This window comes from Oncorhynchus mykiss, chromosome 11, assembly GCF_057628025.1.
Source record: "Oncorhynchus mykiss isolate SJ-2025 chromosome 11, ASM5762802v1, whole genome shotgun sequence".
Taxonomy (NCBI): Eukaryota; Metazoa; Chordata; class Actinopteri; order Salmoniformes; family Salmonidae; genus Oncorhynchus; species Oncorhynchus mykiss.
The window spans coordinates 44,662,501-44,677,500 of NC_143032.1; the positions used below are offsets into that span (position 1 = coordinate 44,662,501).

The window sequence follows — 15,000 nt, forward strand, 5'->3', positions numbered from 1 at the left end:
TCGATTCTTTCGGGAGGCGACCCTCACTCGACAGCTTCCTTATGCCGTCACGTGGACTCCACGCCCTCTCGACTGAGAGAACGCCGGGGACAGTGAGTGGGACTACACTTGGACTGAGAGAACGGCGGGGACAGCGAGTGGGACTACACTTAGACTGAGAGAACGGCGGGGACAACGAGTGGGACTACACTTAGACTTCTTCAATGCCGCGTATGTACGCAGGAAGATACACACAGGCATGGTAATGACAGAGTATTATACAAACTGCTACTTGATTGGTCAATATAGGACAGCGGGTAGGCTGTATGCTAAATATAGATGACGCTTGTCTAAAGACAGGAGAGGAGGAATCGTGTCTGGAAAATGTATCATATAAACAAAGCCATCTTGCAGCTGTCTGATAATAGGCTGGCTTAAAACCATGGGATTGTCCCAATAAAACGAAAAACAGGCCACAGGTGACTGATAACGAAGAAGATTGTATCTGAGACGTTTGCGAAATCCCCGAACCCTGGCGCTTGGGAAATACTTGGCAGAGGTACATTTTCTCGGAGGACTCCTCTGGAACTCGAACGCTACGTCAGCGTCTGTCATCACATCTCAATGAGCTTTCCTGCCTAAGTCCGCCAACTGTCTTTCCCACGCGGTGCCTTCACTGGCGCTCTAAGTGTTACCATCATGTGGTTTTTATATGGCCTTGTCAGCCCTGGGTATTAGTTGCTCATGACATGTCATCGTCAATAGGTCAATAAACCATCGCATGTTAACAATTAGTTAGATTCCCCAAAAATGTCCCTCGGTATGTGGTAGTGACTATCGAATTATTAAAAGATATATAAAAACACATTTACTATGAAATTCCACTTCTAACACGACCAAGCAGAATCAAGTATTCAACCACGCCTTGGGTCAAAACGTCTTCAGGCCATAATAACGTCAATAAAAAATGTTTTGGGCAATATTGCCTAGTAATGTCGCTGCCAATGTAATGGGGTATGAGATACTGGAGAAAAAAAAAATGTTTCTCAGACCCCATCACGTCACCCAGCCTAGTGTTGGGTCAAGTATTGGCACAATAACGTTAACGAAATGCTGAGCGTACAGGAAACCCAATCGCTAAATCAAGTCAGGTTCACTGAGGCGGTGTCTTTTTAAAGCTAGCTCGTCAAATGGAGTTAAGTCATAGTAATAGTGTTCACGGCCTGTGATGATTTCACATCCCTAGGGAGTCCATGCCGGCATCTGGCCAGCGAGGGAGAAAGCATCGCTTGTCCCATTCCGCTGTGTTCCAATCACGGAATGCCATAACGACACGACAGAATAGAAGTCAGCCAATCAGGTCACATCCAGGAAGTAGTCCCTGAAGAGGGAATATCTATTCTGATGTGTCTTTAAGAGGATTCGGGGATGTTTAAGGGGGAATTGTGCTTTTTACACCACCGCCTAATCCATTATTCAACGGAGAGTAGTGGTGAACTGAGAATGACTGTGTGTCTACGGTGTCCTGTCGGGGACATCCATCCCCTGCAGACAACAGCACTCTGAGTCACCCGCATCCCCGCACGGTCTCACGCGGCCACGCTTTGATCACGCAGCTGTAACTAGCAGCAGAAGGACTGCTCTAAAGTCTCTCTCTACTGTGTTTGCTCCGCGCATTTCGTTGCAACGTGCAACGTGAGTACTAATATTTAGGGCCAGGAGTTTTTCCCGTGATCACATGACTGGACCAGGAAAAACCCTGGACCCTAGGCTATAGGCTAGGGTATAACTACAACGTGGAGTTTTTCCTGCTTAGGTCCCGGCTCTGGTAATATCCTGCATTCAGAAATTAACCGTCTTAATTATAATGTCTTATAATGTCTGTATTTAACTGGCAACTTTTGGGGTTTGTGTGTGTATGGACAGGCAGCGGGCCACAGCGGGGACGAGCCCAACACAAAAGAGCCCTCACCGGGGCAATCTCTCTAAAGCAACCGATGACATCATCATTCAGAGACGTTGACATGGGGCATCTCAACGAGTCAGAGGTGAAGTGCAGATGAACATAGAGACGCGCAAACAGGGAGGGTGGGTGGGTGGGGAGGAGCACACAGGGGAAAGTGCAGAGTGGGCATCTTTTGGCACAGGGAGAGAGAAGGAGAGCGAGAGGGAAGAGGAGGGGAGAGAGACAAAAGGGTATAAGAGTGGGTGACTGCTCAGCCCAAACGGCGTTTATGTGACACGTCTGATGTGGGCAAGCCCCCACGATTCAGCCCTTTGTGGGGCCGCCACATTGAGCGGCGTGACAATGAAGTGCAAATCAGCAGTGGCACAGAGGGCCAACTAAGGATGGCCAATCTACTTATACACCCCCAGAGCTGACAGCTTGACATTTCTATTCACCCCTCACAGTAAAGGAGAGAGCCGGGGGGGCGGGAGGGGGGGGACGGGGACGGCGTTTTTCTCTCCCTCCTGCCCACACTGTTGTGGCCTCACAAGATGCCACTCATGACCGGTTGGGTTTTGTTAACATTTGTAATATAATGGAGGACGGTGGTAGACGCCGAGCTAAACGGGCCAGCAGGTTAGAGGGCGTTGGTGTTGACCTACCTGTTTGGACACTCTGGGTTCGTCCTCAATGTATTTCTGCTCGATGGGTATTAACGTCCTGAGACCGGCCTTCACCTGGTGTGGGGATAATAGACATTTAATCAACACACAGCCAATGGTGGGACATTATCACAATAACACAATATGGTCCTATATCTACTGGGATCGTTCACAAAACGGCATAGACAGATTTCTGAATTGACTGTGTTAAATGCATTACATATATGTTGTTGTGAGTCACGGCAGTACATATGCCCTGTGTCACGGGCTATAGCGAGAGCTCTCTCCATCACACACAGAACTAAGATGGCCGCCGGCAGGACACACACAGTGAGAATAAATGGGCGAACAAAGGCAGCTGAGTGGGAGTGTTCGATAATTCAACTGAAAATGAGGACGGGGGACAAGGGACGGCAGGGGAGGAAGGACAAACAGCATAAAGACGACAATTCTGGAGCGGGGAGGGAGTGTGTGTGTGTGTGTGTATGTGTGGGGGGGCATAGTAGGAAAAAAAGGGGAGGAGAAGGAAAAAAGAAAGACTTACAGCATTAAAAATCACGTCTATTTCGAGAAAGATGACCCCTTTTGTTGGCCCTGTCAGCTCCTTGCTTTTCAAGGCGTAGGCTTTCCGTTCACCATTTTGAATCTGCGGGAGAGGGACATGACAGCCGTCTGTCTGGCAATACCCGGCTGAATACACTCCCTGGGCCACCTTTGAACCCCAGCTGCTGCATCTGACAGAGAGCCCAAAACAACTGTGGCAACTCTGACAAGTACCTGTTCATTACCACCACAGCACTGTCAGGGAGAAATTAACTATCCTGGGGAATCAGCCCAACATTACCACATTCACATTCTCTCTCTCTCTCTCTCTCTCTCTCTCTCTCTCTCTCTCTCTCTCTCTCTCTCAATGATAACACAGTCTCATCCACAGTTGCAAAAGAAACGTTGTGTTTTTCTCAACAGTATTTCCCCAAGGGGAAGTCGATAGAGATAGCAGATACATTTCATCAGGAGGACTCACGTTTAGTAAAGGGATGGCCACTTTCCCCAGGAAGTCTGCACTCCTGTCTCGGTCCTCGTCGTACACCGTCACCTCCAACACTGAGTGGATGTCCTTCACGTTGCTGCTCGCCACAGAACAACAATTAAACCACTACAATCAGACACCTGCCCACACCGCTCATAGCACGATGAAACTACAGTCCTCTATGACCTTTGTGCTCAACTAAAGAGGATGTGAGTTGTAGGAGGAAGGGTTATCACGGTTTGCGAAATGTCATCTTTGAAAAGTAGGCTAGCGAGGATGCTGATGGAAAGAGAGAGAGAGAGAGAGAGAGAGAGAGAGAGAGAGAGAGAGAGAGAGAGAGAGAGAGAGGCGCAGCATTGCGCAAAGGACGACTCAATGACCCAATTCGCTAGTGTATTTCCCCATAAAGAAGATTTGCAATAAATAATATGGATTTGAAATCAACATGTGTACATAGTCATGTCTTAGAATCCAATTCAAACTAAAGCATGTCAATCAAAAAAAAGACATTGATAGGCAGAAAGATTGAAGCAGGGAACGAAACGTAGACGTCAGAGTTTCAATCTCCACGGTTTACTAGAATTAGCTATGTTTTGTATGAGACGTATCGATGCATGAATGTATGAATAATCAATAATACTGTCAAATAAATAGATTTGGGGAGGGAGGATGCGGGCGGGTGGAAGGAGACTGAGAAGTGGAATGGGTTGGGGTTATCTTTGGATGCAACTCTTTAATTGTTTTTGTACCTGTTACCCCCCCACCCCCCCACCCCTAAAAAAAAGAAAAGAAAAGACAAAACAAAATATAAAGTTGATGTTTTTTTTCTTTCATCAAAATATATTTTTATGATACACAGAAGGCTAAGTGCATATACACGGTGCAATGTTTGGCTAGTTGAATGAAAACACATTGGAAATGGCAGTGTTTGATTGCATTATTCAATCACGATGTTTTAGAAAATGTGCTTAATCCACACAACGATAAATCGAGATATCTGCAGAAACGTGAGAATTTGCCATTAAAAATGTGCATTGTCATGTGCATTCCACAATAACATTTACACTTGTAACACTTACATTTTTACAACATCCTATTGCAAATGTAAACGCGTGGCTTAATTGGAAACAGAGATAACTGGGAGTGTGAACATGTTTTTAAAATGAGGCTGTTTTAAAAAATATATTTTGTAAATGTAATAGCTATAATTGCTTTGTTACAATCATCGCTTGTATTAAAGTTATGATAACAATACAATTGAGGCATATGGTTATCCGTCAATGTATTTAAAACGTATTGTAATACTTAAAATAACATAAGATTTCTTTTCTTATTTTATTAGGTATAGGTGTAACACAATTGACACAACAGTACATTTAAGAACAAACAGAATTTGATTTGTGTGTGTGCAGCAAGTAGCGGCATGTGTCGGAGAGCGATAGAAACAGAGAATGAGAAATAGAGAGACCACCCAGTATGAGATCATGAGTGGGTACGTCTGTGGCAACATGGGGTGCAGAAGTGCACTCACAAGGTGAAGACCTTGTTCCATTCGGGGTTGAGGTTCTTGTAGACGGTGTGTGTCTGTAGCCGATCATTACTCAGCTCCACCACACAGAAGGGGTCACTCTTGCCTGCAAGGGGGAGACAGAACGAGAGAGAGAGAGATAGAGAGGAGTTGTATTAGCTTTATCTCTGTCTGGTTTACTCCTGTCTAATCCAGTGTCGGCTGGCCTACGGAGCCTATGGAGCCTACGGAGGAAGCAGCGCTGGTGGTTAGCAGTAGCGCTTAGCTTTCTACCTGATAAAGAGGCGCAGGGAAACAGCCAGGAGCTGATCAGAGAATTACCAGCCACATAGCCCTCCTGCTCTTCCCCACCGTTCCTCCTCCTCACCCTCCTCACCGCATGACAGCTCCAGCCACCATTTATAACCCAGAGTAACAATGTGATACATTTATTTTATCCCATGCTACGCTAAATCACCGGCCCTGCTACAAGGATCCTAGCGCTCGGACACTGATAAGTACTACGGAAACTCTGCCTGGGGCAATGGAGAGAGAGAGAGAGAGAGAGAGAAGACATCTTGTCTGACAGGGATGAGACTGAGAAGAGGCAGGGAGGGGGGAGAGGAGCTAGGGAGTTTAGTAAGAGACGGACGAGACAGCGCAAGAGGAACACACTGATGTCATTTCACTAATCACAGAAAGATTGACGTTATCTACACATATCCCTTATAATACTGGCTCTGCTATTTCGGACGGACATTATATTGTATACTAAGCCAAATCATGTGATGGCAGCGTGTTTAAGAAAGACTATCAAAATAAAGAGAGTGGCACACTCCATATATAAACTCCCAGCAATTTCATGGGTATTTACCAACGTTTCGGCATCACTGTGCCTTCCTCGGGGTGACGTCATGAACACTTGAACCAGGTTATGTAGACAAAACCGTGCGATTAGTGCAACCAACGACAACAGTGAGGGGTGTGTCATAGTGATAAGTCAATTCAAATGAATTTGTGAAGCTGTTCAAAAACAAAAGATGTAAACAAATAAATAGTTTATGGCATATTCAATATATTACGCTATTGTTATCATATAGAAACAAAATGGAATATTGCACCTCATATTAGCATCAACATACATTATTGTTTAATTCAAATCCACAGCATTCTTTTGTATTTCATTTCATATTTGCTACATGTAATCTTTGGGTTCAACCTTAATGCATAATGAGCATCATCAACAGGGGGGAACACGTTAGGTGTACGCTAACAAGCTGTAGAAAGAATATGTACATTTATAAAGCTTGTTCATAAAACAATGATTTGTTCATAAGAAGGGCCCGAGATCAAAGTCCATATTCAGACCACTAGGGGTCAATGTTTTTAGAGAGGACATCCAGTAAGCCTCCTTTTGTCGAAGTAGGATCTCCATGTTACCTTCCTCTCCTTGGTAGAGCAGCACGCTCGACGCCTGTGTATTTGAGGGAGGACATGGGATGGTTAGCCTCGACAAAGTGAGCTGCTACTGGATAGTCCGTGTTCTTACACCTGATTGAGCTGCGGTGTTCAAAGAAGAAAGACAGGCTGACATCATCCCCCATTCAATGAGTAGCATGACGCCAAGACACCATGGAGATGATAGCCGTGCGGGAGATACGTCCTCAGCCGCATGAACAAAACTCACATTTGGCCGAATATTTTGTCTTATGTAATTCTCCACTATCAAAGGAAAGACTCCAGAAAGTTTTGGAGTTGAAAGAAAAACACACAATTTGAAAGCCATGAAATAGACACATAATGGTTGGACACTTCTCCAGAGAGTAGCATACTGTACTAATCCCAGCCAATGTCCTATATATTCTGTGTTTGTGTATGGAAATACATGTTACTGTTTCTTTGTAAAGGACTGCCCCCCCCCCCCCCCGACAAACTCTTAATTCCAGCTTTGATCTATACTTTTACCAGAACTGTTGGGAACACTTTTGCTGTTTGTTCAAGAAGATCACTCTTAAAAGCTAGGTCAGGGAGAGAGAAACATATCCCATTCAAATTCCCCAAGAGTGTAACGTGAAATAAAATCACTTCCAAGAGTGTGCGGGTTGCTTTTAATAATTAAGTTAATAACAGAACAAAATGGGGTTGAAGGCGAGGCTGAATTTTGGGTTCACGCATCAATTCCCCGTTGAGGCGGCGCGTTGGGTACAGGCTCCATTGATTCCTGTGAGTTTCTTCGAATGTTGTGACAAGGGCAGAACATTTCGTGGGAGAGCTAAACAAATGTCACGGTGATCAATGCGGAGCCGTAGGTGTGGCCTCCCGCATCTATTTGTGGTACGTATTGATCTGGCGGTACGCTTCAAGTTGATATCGACACTCAACTTCTACCATGCAACATCATTATAAACGGAATAATTCCCTATCAGTTATTCGAGTGGGTTCACCTTTTTCACATGCTCTATACTTTGTTCAAGTAATGAATATTGTGAATTTCCATATGCAATTCAGAAAACACTGGGGAGTGTTTGAGTATAAAGTTCTGCTGTTTTATGTTTTTTGGGGATTCCTTTTCTAAATTCTGAACAATATATTACATCATCCTAAATTAGTGCACCAACAACCAGTTGTTCATGCTATTTGTGTGGTCACTAGAACATACAAGATACTACTCTCGAATGAGCTGCAATTAACCGAAATCCAATCACTGAAAACGATTGAAATGTTTTAAAGAAGAGAAAATATATCCCCCTCTAACGGTGTTCTCCTTTAATAATATGCAGGCAATGTGGCTGCGAGCGGTTGTCGCTGGTGATGAACTTTCACCTTAATGGAGAGCACCAGAGGCGGCTGTCTCAGCCAATTACACGCTCAGGTTTTGAGGGCTACTTTGACGGTCCAGGTAAATGGCCAACCGGAGCTCCTCCCCGGGTTCATTTTCCATATCGGGGCTGGGTTCACGGCGAGAGCTTCAAACTAATTTCAGGCACCAGTTAGATAAGCGTGTTAAACTGAGCTAAGCAAAGCGGTGGAACTGAGGTGATGCCCTTGTCTCCCAGGAGGCAAGACTGAGTTCCTTTTTTTAGAGATGTTGAAAGAAGCATGCTTTATGCTGCAGTGTTTGAGTCTCAACACATCCCTGTCATCACTACATCCCTATGACTACATCCCTATGACTACATCCCTATGACTACATCCCTATGACTACATCCCTATGACTACATCCCTATGACTACATCCCTATGACTACATCCCTATGACTACATCCCTGTCATCACTACATCCCTATGACTACATCCCTATGACTACATCCCTATGACTACATCCCTGTCATCACTACATCCCTATGACTACATCCCTATGACTACATCCCTATGACTACATCCCTATGACTACATCCCTATGACTACATCCCTATGACTACATCCCTATGACTACATCCCTATGACTACCGTTGCAAAGTGTTGATATGTGTCATCAACAATCTGTTACATAGTATTATTATTATGATTATTTTTGTTTAATCTTTATTTTACTAGGCAAGTCAGTTAAGAACAAATTCTTATTTTCAATGACGGCCTAGGAACAGTGGGTTAACTGCCTGTTCAGGGGCAGAAAGACAGATTTGTACCTTATCAGGTCGGGGATTCGAACACTCTAACCAGTAGGCTACCCTGCCGCCCCTGCCGTAATATTGACGCCTCAGCTCAATGCACGTTTTTACTGTACACCAAATACCATTACAAAGATTGATCCTCCGAGAATAAACAAAGTTCCTCTTATACTGATGCAGTAAATTGATGTGCATATGCCTCCTTCACTGGGAAGATCATGTGTGTCTCTGAAAGGCTGGAACGAGAGAGAGAGAGAGAAAGGCTGGAGAGAGAGAGAGAGAGAGAGAGAGAGAGAGAGAGAGAGAGAGAGAGAGAGAGAGAGACTTAACTTCCTGACAAATCTTTGACCATATTAGAGACACATGTGAAGAACAAACACCATTGTAAATACAACCCATATTTATGTTTATTTATTTTCCCTTTTGTAGTTGAACTATTTGCACATCATTATTTGCACATCATTGTATATAGACATAATATGACATTTGAAATGACTTTTTTATTTTGGAACTTTTCTGAGTGTAATGCTAATTTTGTATTGCTTATATCACTTTTGTTCATGACCTATTTCACTTGCTTTGGCAATGTAAACATATGTTTCCCATGCCAATAAAGCCCCTCAAATTTGATAGAATTGAGAGAGTGAGTGTGAATTGGAGTGGAATGGAAAAAATATGCCTCTCACTGTCTCAATTCAATTCAAGGGGCTTTATTGGCGGGGAAACGTGTTAACATTGCCAAAGAAGTGAGGTAAATAATATACAAAAGTGTCTCTCTCACTCATGCTCTCTCTGTCCCTCAAGGTCTCTCTCTCATGGTCTCTATCTCTCTCTCTCGCGTGGTCTGTCGCTCTCTCATGGTTTCTCTCTCTCTCATGGTCTCTCTCTCTCTCATGGTCTCTATGTCTCTCGCTCATGGCCTCTCTCTCAAGTTCTCTCTCTCTATCTCGCTCTCATGGTCTCTCTCTCGTGTGGTCTCTCGTACGGTCTCTCTCTCACACATGGTATCTCTCTCACTTATGGTCTCTCTCTCACTTATGGTCTCTCTCTCACTTATGGTCTCTCTCTCTCTGGTTCTCATGGTCTCTCTCTCTCATGGTCTCTCTCTCACTCATGGTCTCTCTCTCATTCTCATGGTCTCTCTCTCTCTCGTTCTCATGGACTCTCTCTCATGATCTCTCTCTCTCTCTTTCCCTCTCCTTCCCTTGGGAACACCACACGCACACACAAAAACAAACACACACTGGAACAGCCGTGCAAGGTTAGCAGGTCAGCATGGTGGACCTGACCATCTGAGGGGGTGGGGCTAGAGGATGGAGCAAACCATCTGAGAGATGGGGTGGTCGATCGGCTGAACAATCTGTGAGGGTGGGATATGGAGTGGAGGGTATGTACCATCTGGATAGGGGTGATACTGTGAAATTAAGGGTGGAGAGGACAACCTAACAGCAAGAGAGAGAGAGAGAGAGAGAGAGAGCCTCAAAATGGTAATACTTGACAGTGCCTAGCTTTCCACAAATGCTCACACTGAGAACACCACCGGAGTACAATGCATGAAAAGAGGACACACAACTTCACTCAAAGGACATTTGAGGCATTGCACTTCTGTTGAACTAAACGGTTTGATGGCTATCCTATGCACTTCCCTATCGTAGGCCATATTTGTCCATCATTACACAAGAAACACATTTCTGCAGAAGTTCTGGGCTGAAAGTGGCTGAATACTTAACTGTAGAATAGCTACAGTAAAACCCAGACTGAGATATGAGTTCTGCATTGAGGTCAGCAGCACATAGCGGAGGGATTCCCATTTGTTTCTCTGGTAAAAAAAACAAAAGGCAGAGCCATTAGCCCTTGTTACTGCCGCTTCGCTATCTCCAACAAGGAAATGGAGGAGCGTGGCTCTAGCTGCTAATGTGTGTGGGTCCTCGCCCCTGAATAAGGCCAAGCTAACTCACTCCCACTTCCCTTCCACTAGATAACACACACTGTGAAACAGTAAAGTAGGCCTGTCCACTGTAGACCTCATTAAAAGTGTGAATTAAGGGAGAGACTAGGATGTCAGAGAAATATTCTGGAGACTTGGAGGTTTAAATGAAGCTTCTCCCCTATATGAATTAAATCCAGAAGAAATCAGATGTTCTGTAGTCTAGATACTGTCTCGATGGGTTCTTGTTGGCCATTGTCAATTACAACTACATTGATGGATTGATGTTTTATACACTTGGCATGGGAGGATTCAATTTGGTAGAAACTAACAGACAAGCAGGTGTTTTTTTAAGTGACAGATTTACTAAAATGCTTCGCTCTTGATAGCCGAGAAGAAGGTCTTCACGTCAATTGAAAGAGTTTTAGTTGACTTACCTGTGACGTCTGCTGCCATCAGCCTCTCTGCTCTGATGACCTTCACCTGGACCATACCCACATCTTTCAGGTTGTGGAACGACCTCAGCACACTCTGCAGGATAGAGGTCAGAGGTCAGGGGTGAAGAGTACATTGAGTACATTAAGCGTAGCGTAACCATTTTTGAGTTCAGCAATTCACCACTGACATTCAAACGGTCACATCAAGGGGAGTCGAACTGGCAAGATGTCCTTTTATTGTCAAGCCAGTCAATGTTTTTCCCCTCTCTGTCTCTTTTTTTATTTTGGCACACACGTGTCAGAATAATATCATTACCTTCTCTATTTTGTGTGAACAGAGCGAGAGAGAGAGAGAGAGAGAGAGAGAGAGAGACAGAGACAGAGGGCGAGAGAAACAGCGAGAGCGAGATACAGAGCGAACGAAAGAGCGAGAGAAAGAGTGAGAAACACCATTTACTGATAATAGAGATATTGCAGAGCTCAGCCACTCCCACTGAGGCATGACTGGTACTCAGGCAGTGATGTGATAGTTACTGAGCACCATCACTTATTTACTGGCCATACTGGTACACACACACACACACACACACACACACACACACACACACACACACACACACACACCTCCACTCTCTCTGTGACCTATTCCACACTCAATGAAAACACATATCTCCATGTTAGCACCAGCATCATTGTCACTTCACACAGGTCAGACAGGCAGGCAGCACAGATAAAGAACAGAGCTGAGGAGGTCAATGTGTGTGTGTGTCACGGCATAAGCATTCACACAAACACACACAAACTGACACACACACACACACACACACACACACAAAGACATGCACTGAGGCCGTACTGAGAGACATGCTGGCGTGTCTTAAAAGCAGTGAAAATGCACTTCACTTCAATTTATTTCTCTCTCTGGCAATAACCCCTTACATACCCAGAGGAGTAATTATAATTTACATTTTGGAGTCAGGGCGAGGCTACAGACTTAATTTATTATAAACTCTATCAGCCTCTGCCTGTTTCCAGCGATATTATTGTTGAAAAGCCTTCGAAAAAAGATGAGAGGAGAGGAAGGAGAGGGAGAAAAAAAACCTTTCCACATAAGTTTAATACATGATTTCTCTGAAGATATGACAGCTTGTTATTTGTGATTATTGGGGATGGCCTAAAAGAGAGAGAGAGAAAAAAAAAAACATGGCTGATTTGTGAAGCCGGAACATTTCCATAGCAGAGGAATTTCTGATTTGCGTGGCTGCCTTTTCAGGCCCACTCAATAGACAGGCAGATAGATTGAAAAGCTCAGGAGATGAGGCCTCTTTATTTTTTTAATGAAAGGCTGTAGAATATATTTTCTCACCCTCCATCCTCCCAGCTACCAAGCTGACGAGGCTCTCTCTCTCTATATATCTGGGTTCAGCCTAGCCCCATTACTGAAGAGGATCCACCCCCCCCCCCTCAACCTCTTACCCGCCAACAGGGATTGGCTGGGGAGGTGGGGTAGAGAGGGGGGGTAGCATGTGGCGAGGGTGAGTAAGGGGGAGGAGGGGATGGTAATATGGCGGGGCCCCTGGCTTGACTGACAGCTTGTCACCGTGACGTCTTATTCCATCTCTGTTGTGGTGAAAATGAATGTCAGCGCGCCGGGCCTTATGACTCGCTGTCATCTCGGAGGAGCCTCACCTTTTATCAACGCTCCAAATAACATTTCATCCCCACCGTCTGCAGGACGGACAATCCGGTCAGGGGACATTAAATCGGATGACTGTGAAATGTCATAATAAAAATGGAATGCTAACAGCTTCCGCATCCTCCTCTCTCCCCTCTCTCTCTCCCCTCTCTCTCTAACCCTTCCGCTCCTCCTAGTTGCCCCCTCGCTGCTATGTGTGTGTTGAGGGTGAGCTATGGGGGTGTAGGGGCTACAGGAGTGGAGTGGCACCACTTGAGGAAAGGTCAGTGTGTGTACCCCCAGGCCCATTAAGACCCATTAGTCCAGTTCCTCCTCCCCCATTAGTATGCATAAGTCCTGCCCGCTCCCGCTTCTTGCCTCACCTTAAAACAGCTGACATACCCAACACACTACAGAGCACCATCACTGGGCTTGGCAGAGGGGTGAAGTAGAGGAAACCATGTTAACATCTGAACACTGGTGGATCAAGACTTAAGGCTAAAGAAAATACATACACAGAATGGAATATATGCACAGATACACAACCAAGATACAGATACACTATCACCATACATATACACTATCAACATACAGGTACACTATCAAGATACAGATACACTATCAATATACATATACACTATAAATGTATATATACACTATCAAGATACATATACATTATAACCATACAGATACACTATCACCATACAGATACACTATCACCATACAGATACAAGACCAAGATACAGATACACTATCACCATACAGATACACGACCAAGATACAGATACACTATCAAGATACAGATACACTATCAAGATACAGATAGACTACCAAGATACACATACAATATCACAGATACACTATCACAGATACATATACACTATCACCATACAGATACACTATCCCCATACAGATACACTATCACCATACAGATACAATCACCATACAGATACACGACCAAGATACAGATACACTATCAAGATACAGATACACTATCACCATACAGATAGACTACCAAGATACACTATCACAGATACATATACACTATCACCATACAGATACACTACCAAGATACAGATACACTATCACCACACAGATACACTATCAACATACAGATACACTATCAAGATACTTATACACTATCAAGATACATATACACTATCAAGATACATATACACTATCAAGATACAGATACACTATCAAGATACTTATACACTATCAAGATACATATACACTATCAAGATACATATACACTATCAAGATACATATACACTATCAAGATACATATACACTATCAAGATACATATACACTATTACCATACAGATACACTATCACCATACAGATACACTATCAAGATACAGATACACTATCAAGATACTTATACACTATCAAGATACATATACACTATCAAGATACATATACACTATCAAGATACAGATACACTATCAAGATACTTATACACTATCAAGATACATATACACTATCAAGATACATATACACTATCAAGATACATATACACTATTACCATACTATCAACATACAGATACAATTAAATGAATGTAACCAACACATGCACTGCATACACAACGTCCTACAGTAAACCCTCCACGTTTCTCATCATGGTAGAATAACTCACAGCTAGAGAGACAGCAGTCTGTCAGTCCATTCGGCACAATAGACACAATAAGAGCCAAACCTACTACATGGGGGAAATACCACACCCAACATCTACAAGCCCGCCCACCCATGTCCCTCCACCGTTCATCAAACAGACGAATGGTTATGAAAGCCTAGGCCCAGAGTATAATAGAAACATATTGGATGGGAAAATGGTCTTTGAGAAGCCCAACATCTCCAGAGCCCACTCTCAGGTGGGCATTGTCAGTTGTCTTCAATGGCGGCAGATTAGGGAAGGGGAAACGCCTGCAATACACGCTTACCTCGGAGAGCTAACGGGCTAACGTCCACATCCTGTTCCCACATGCTATTAAACCAGGGACTTAACGTGGATGGTGGGGGCGGAGAGTGGGGAGGTTCAATAGCCCGGCCCTGTGCCCCTCCCTCTTCTCCTCTCCTCCAGCAGCCAGATGAAAGCTGAAAGTCATCTGATATGTCAGCGCTGCGTTAATGATGTCGGGCCGGGCCGGTGGTGAGAAGCCAGGGACGGAGGAAGGATTTAATTGCATTTGTTCCTCATCTATACGTTTTTAAGGAGCCAGCATAT

The 15,000-nt window shown here is 44.2% G+C and overlaps 1 protein-coding gene across 17 annotated transcripts in view; it reads right to left on the bottom strand.

Annotated features, from left to right (window-relative positions):
* mctp1a (multiple C2 domains, transmembrane 1a) overlaps nt 1–15,000 on the bottom strand; it is a 224,733-nt gene that overhangs the window by 57,573 nt on the left and 152,160 nt on the right. For all 17 annotated transcript variants that reach the window (XM_036935500.2, XM_036935499.2, XM_036935498.2 and 14 more), the window contains 5 exons: nt 11,101–11,194; nt 5,151–5,253; nt 3,614–3,716; nt 3,134–3,235; nt 2,590–2,664 (listed from right to left, as the gene is read on the bottom strand). In XM_036935500.2, the coding sequence (XP_036791395.2) occupies nt 2,590–2,664; nt 3,134–3,235; nt 3,614–3,716; nt 5,151–5,253; nt 11,101–11,194 (477 nt within the window). The remainder of the gene's footprint in view (nt 1–2,589; nt 2,665–3,133; nt 3,236–3,613; nt 3,717–5,150; nt 5,254–11,100; nt 11,195–15,000) is intronic.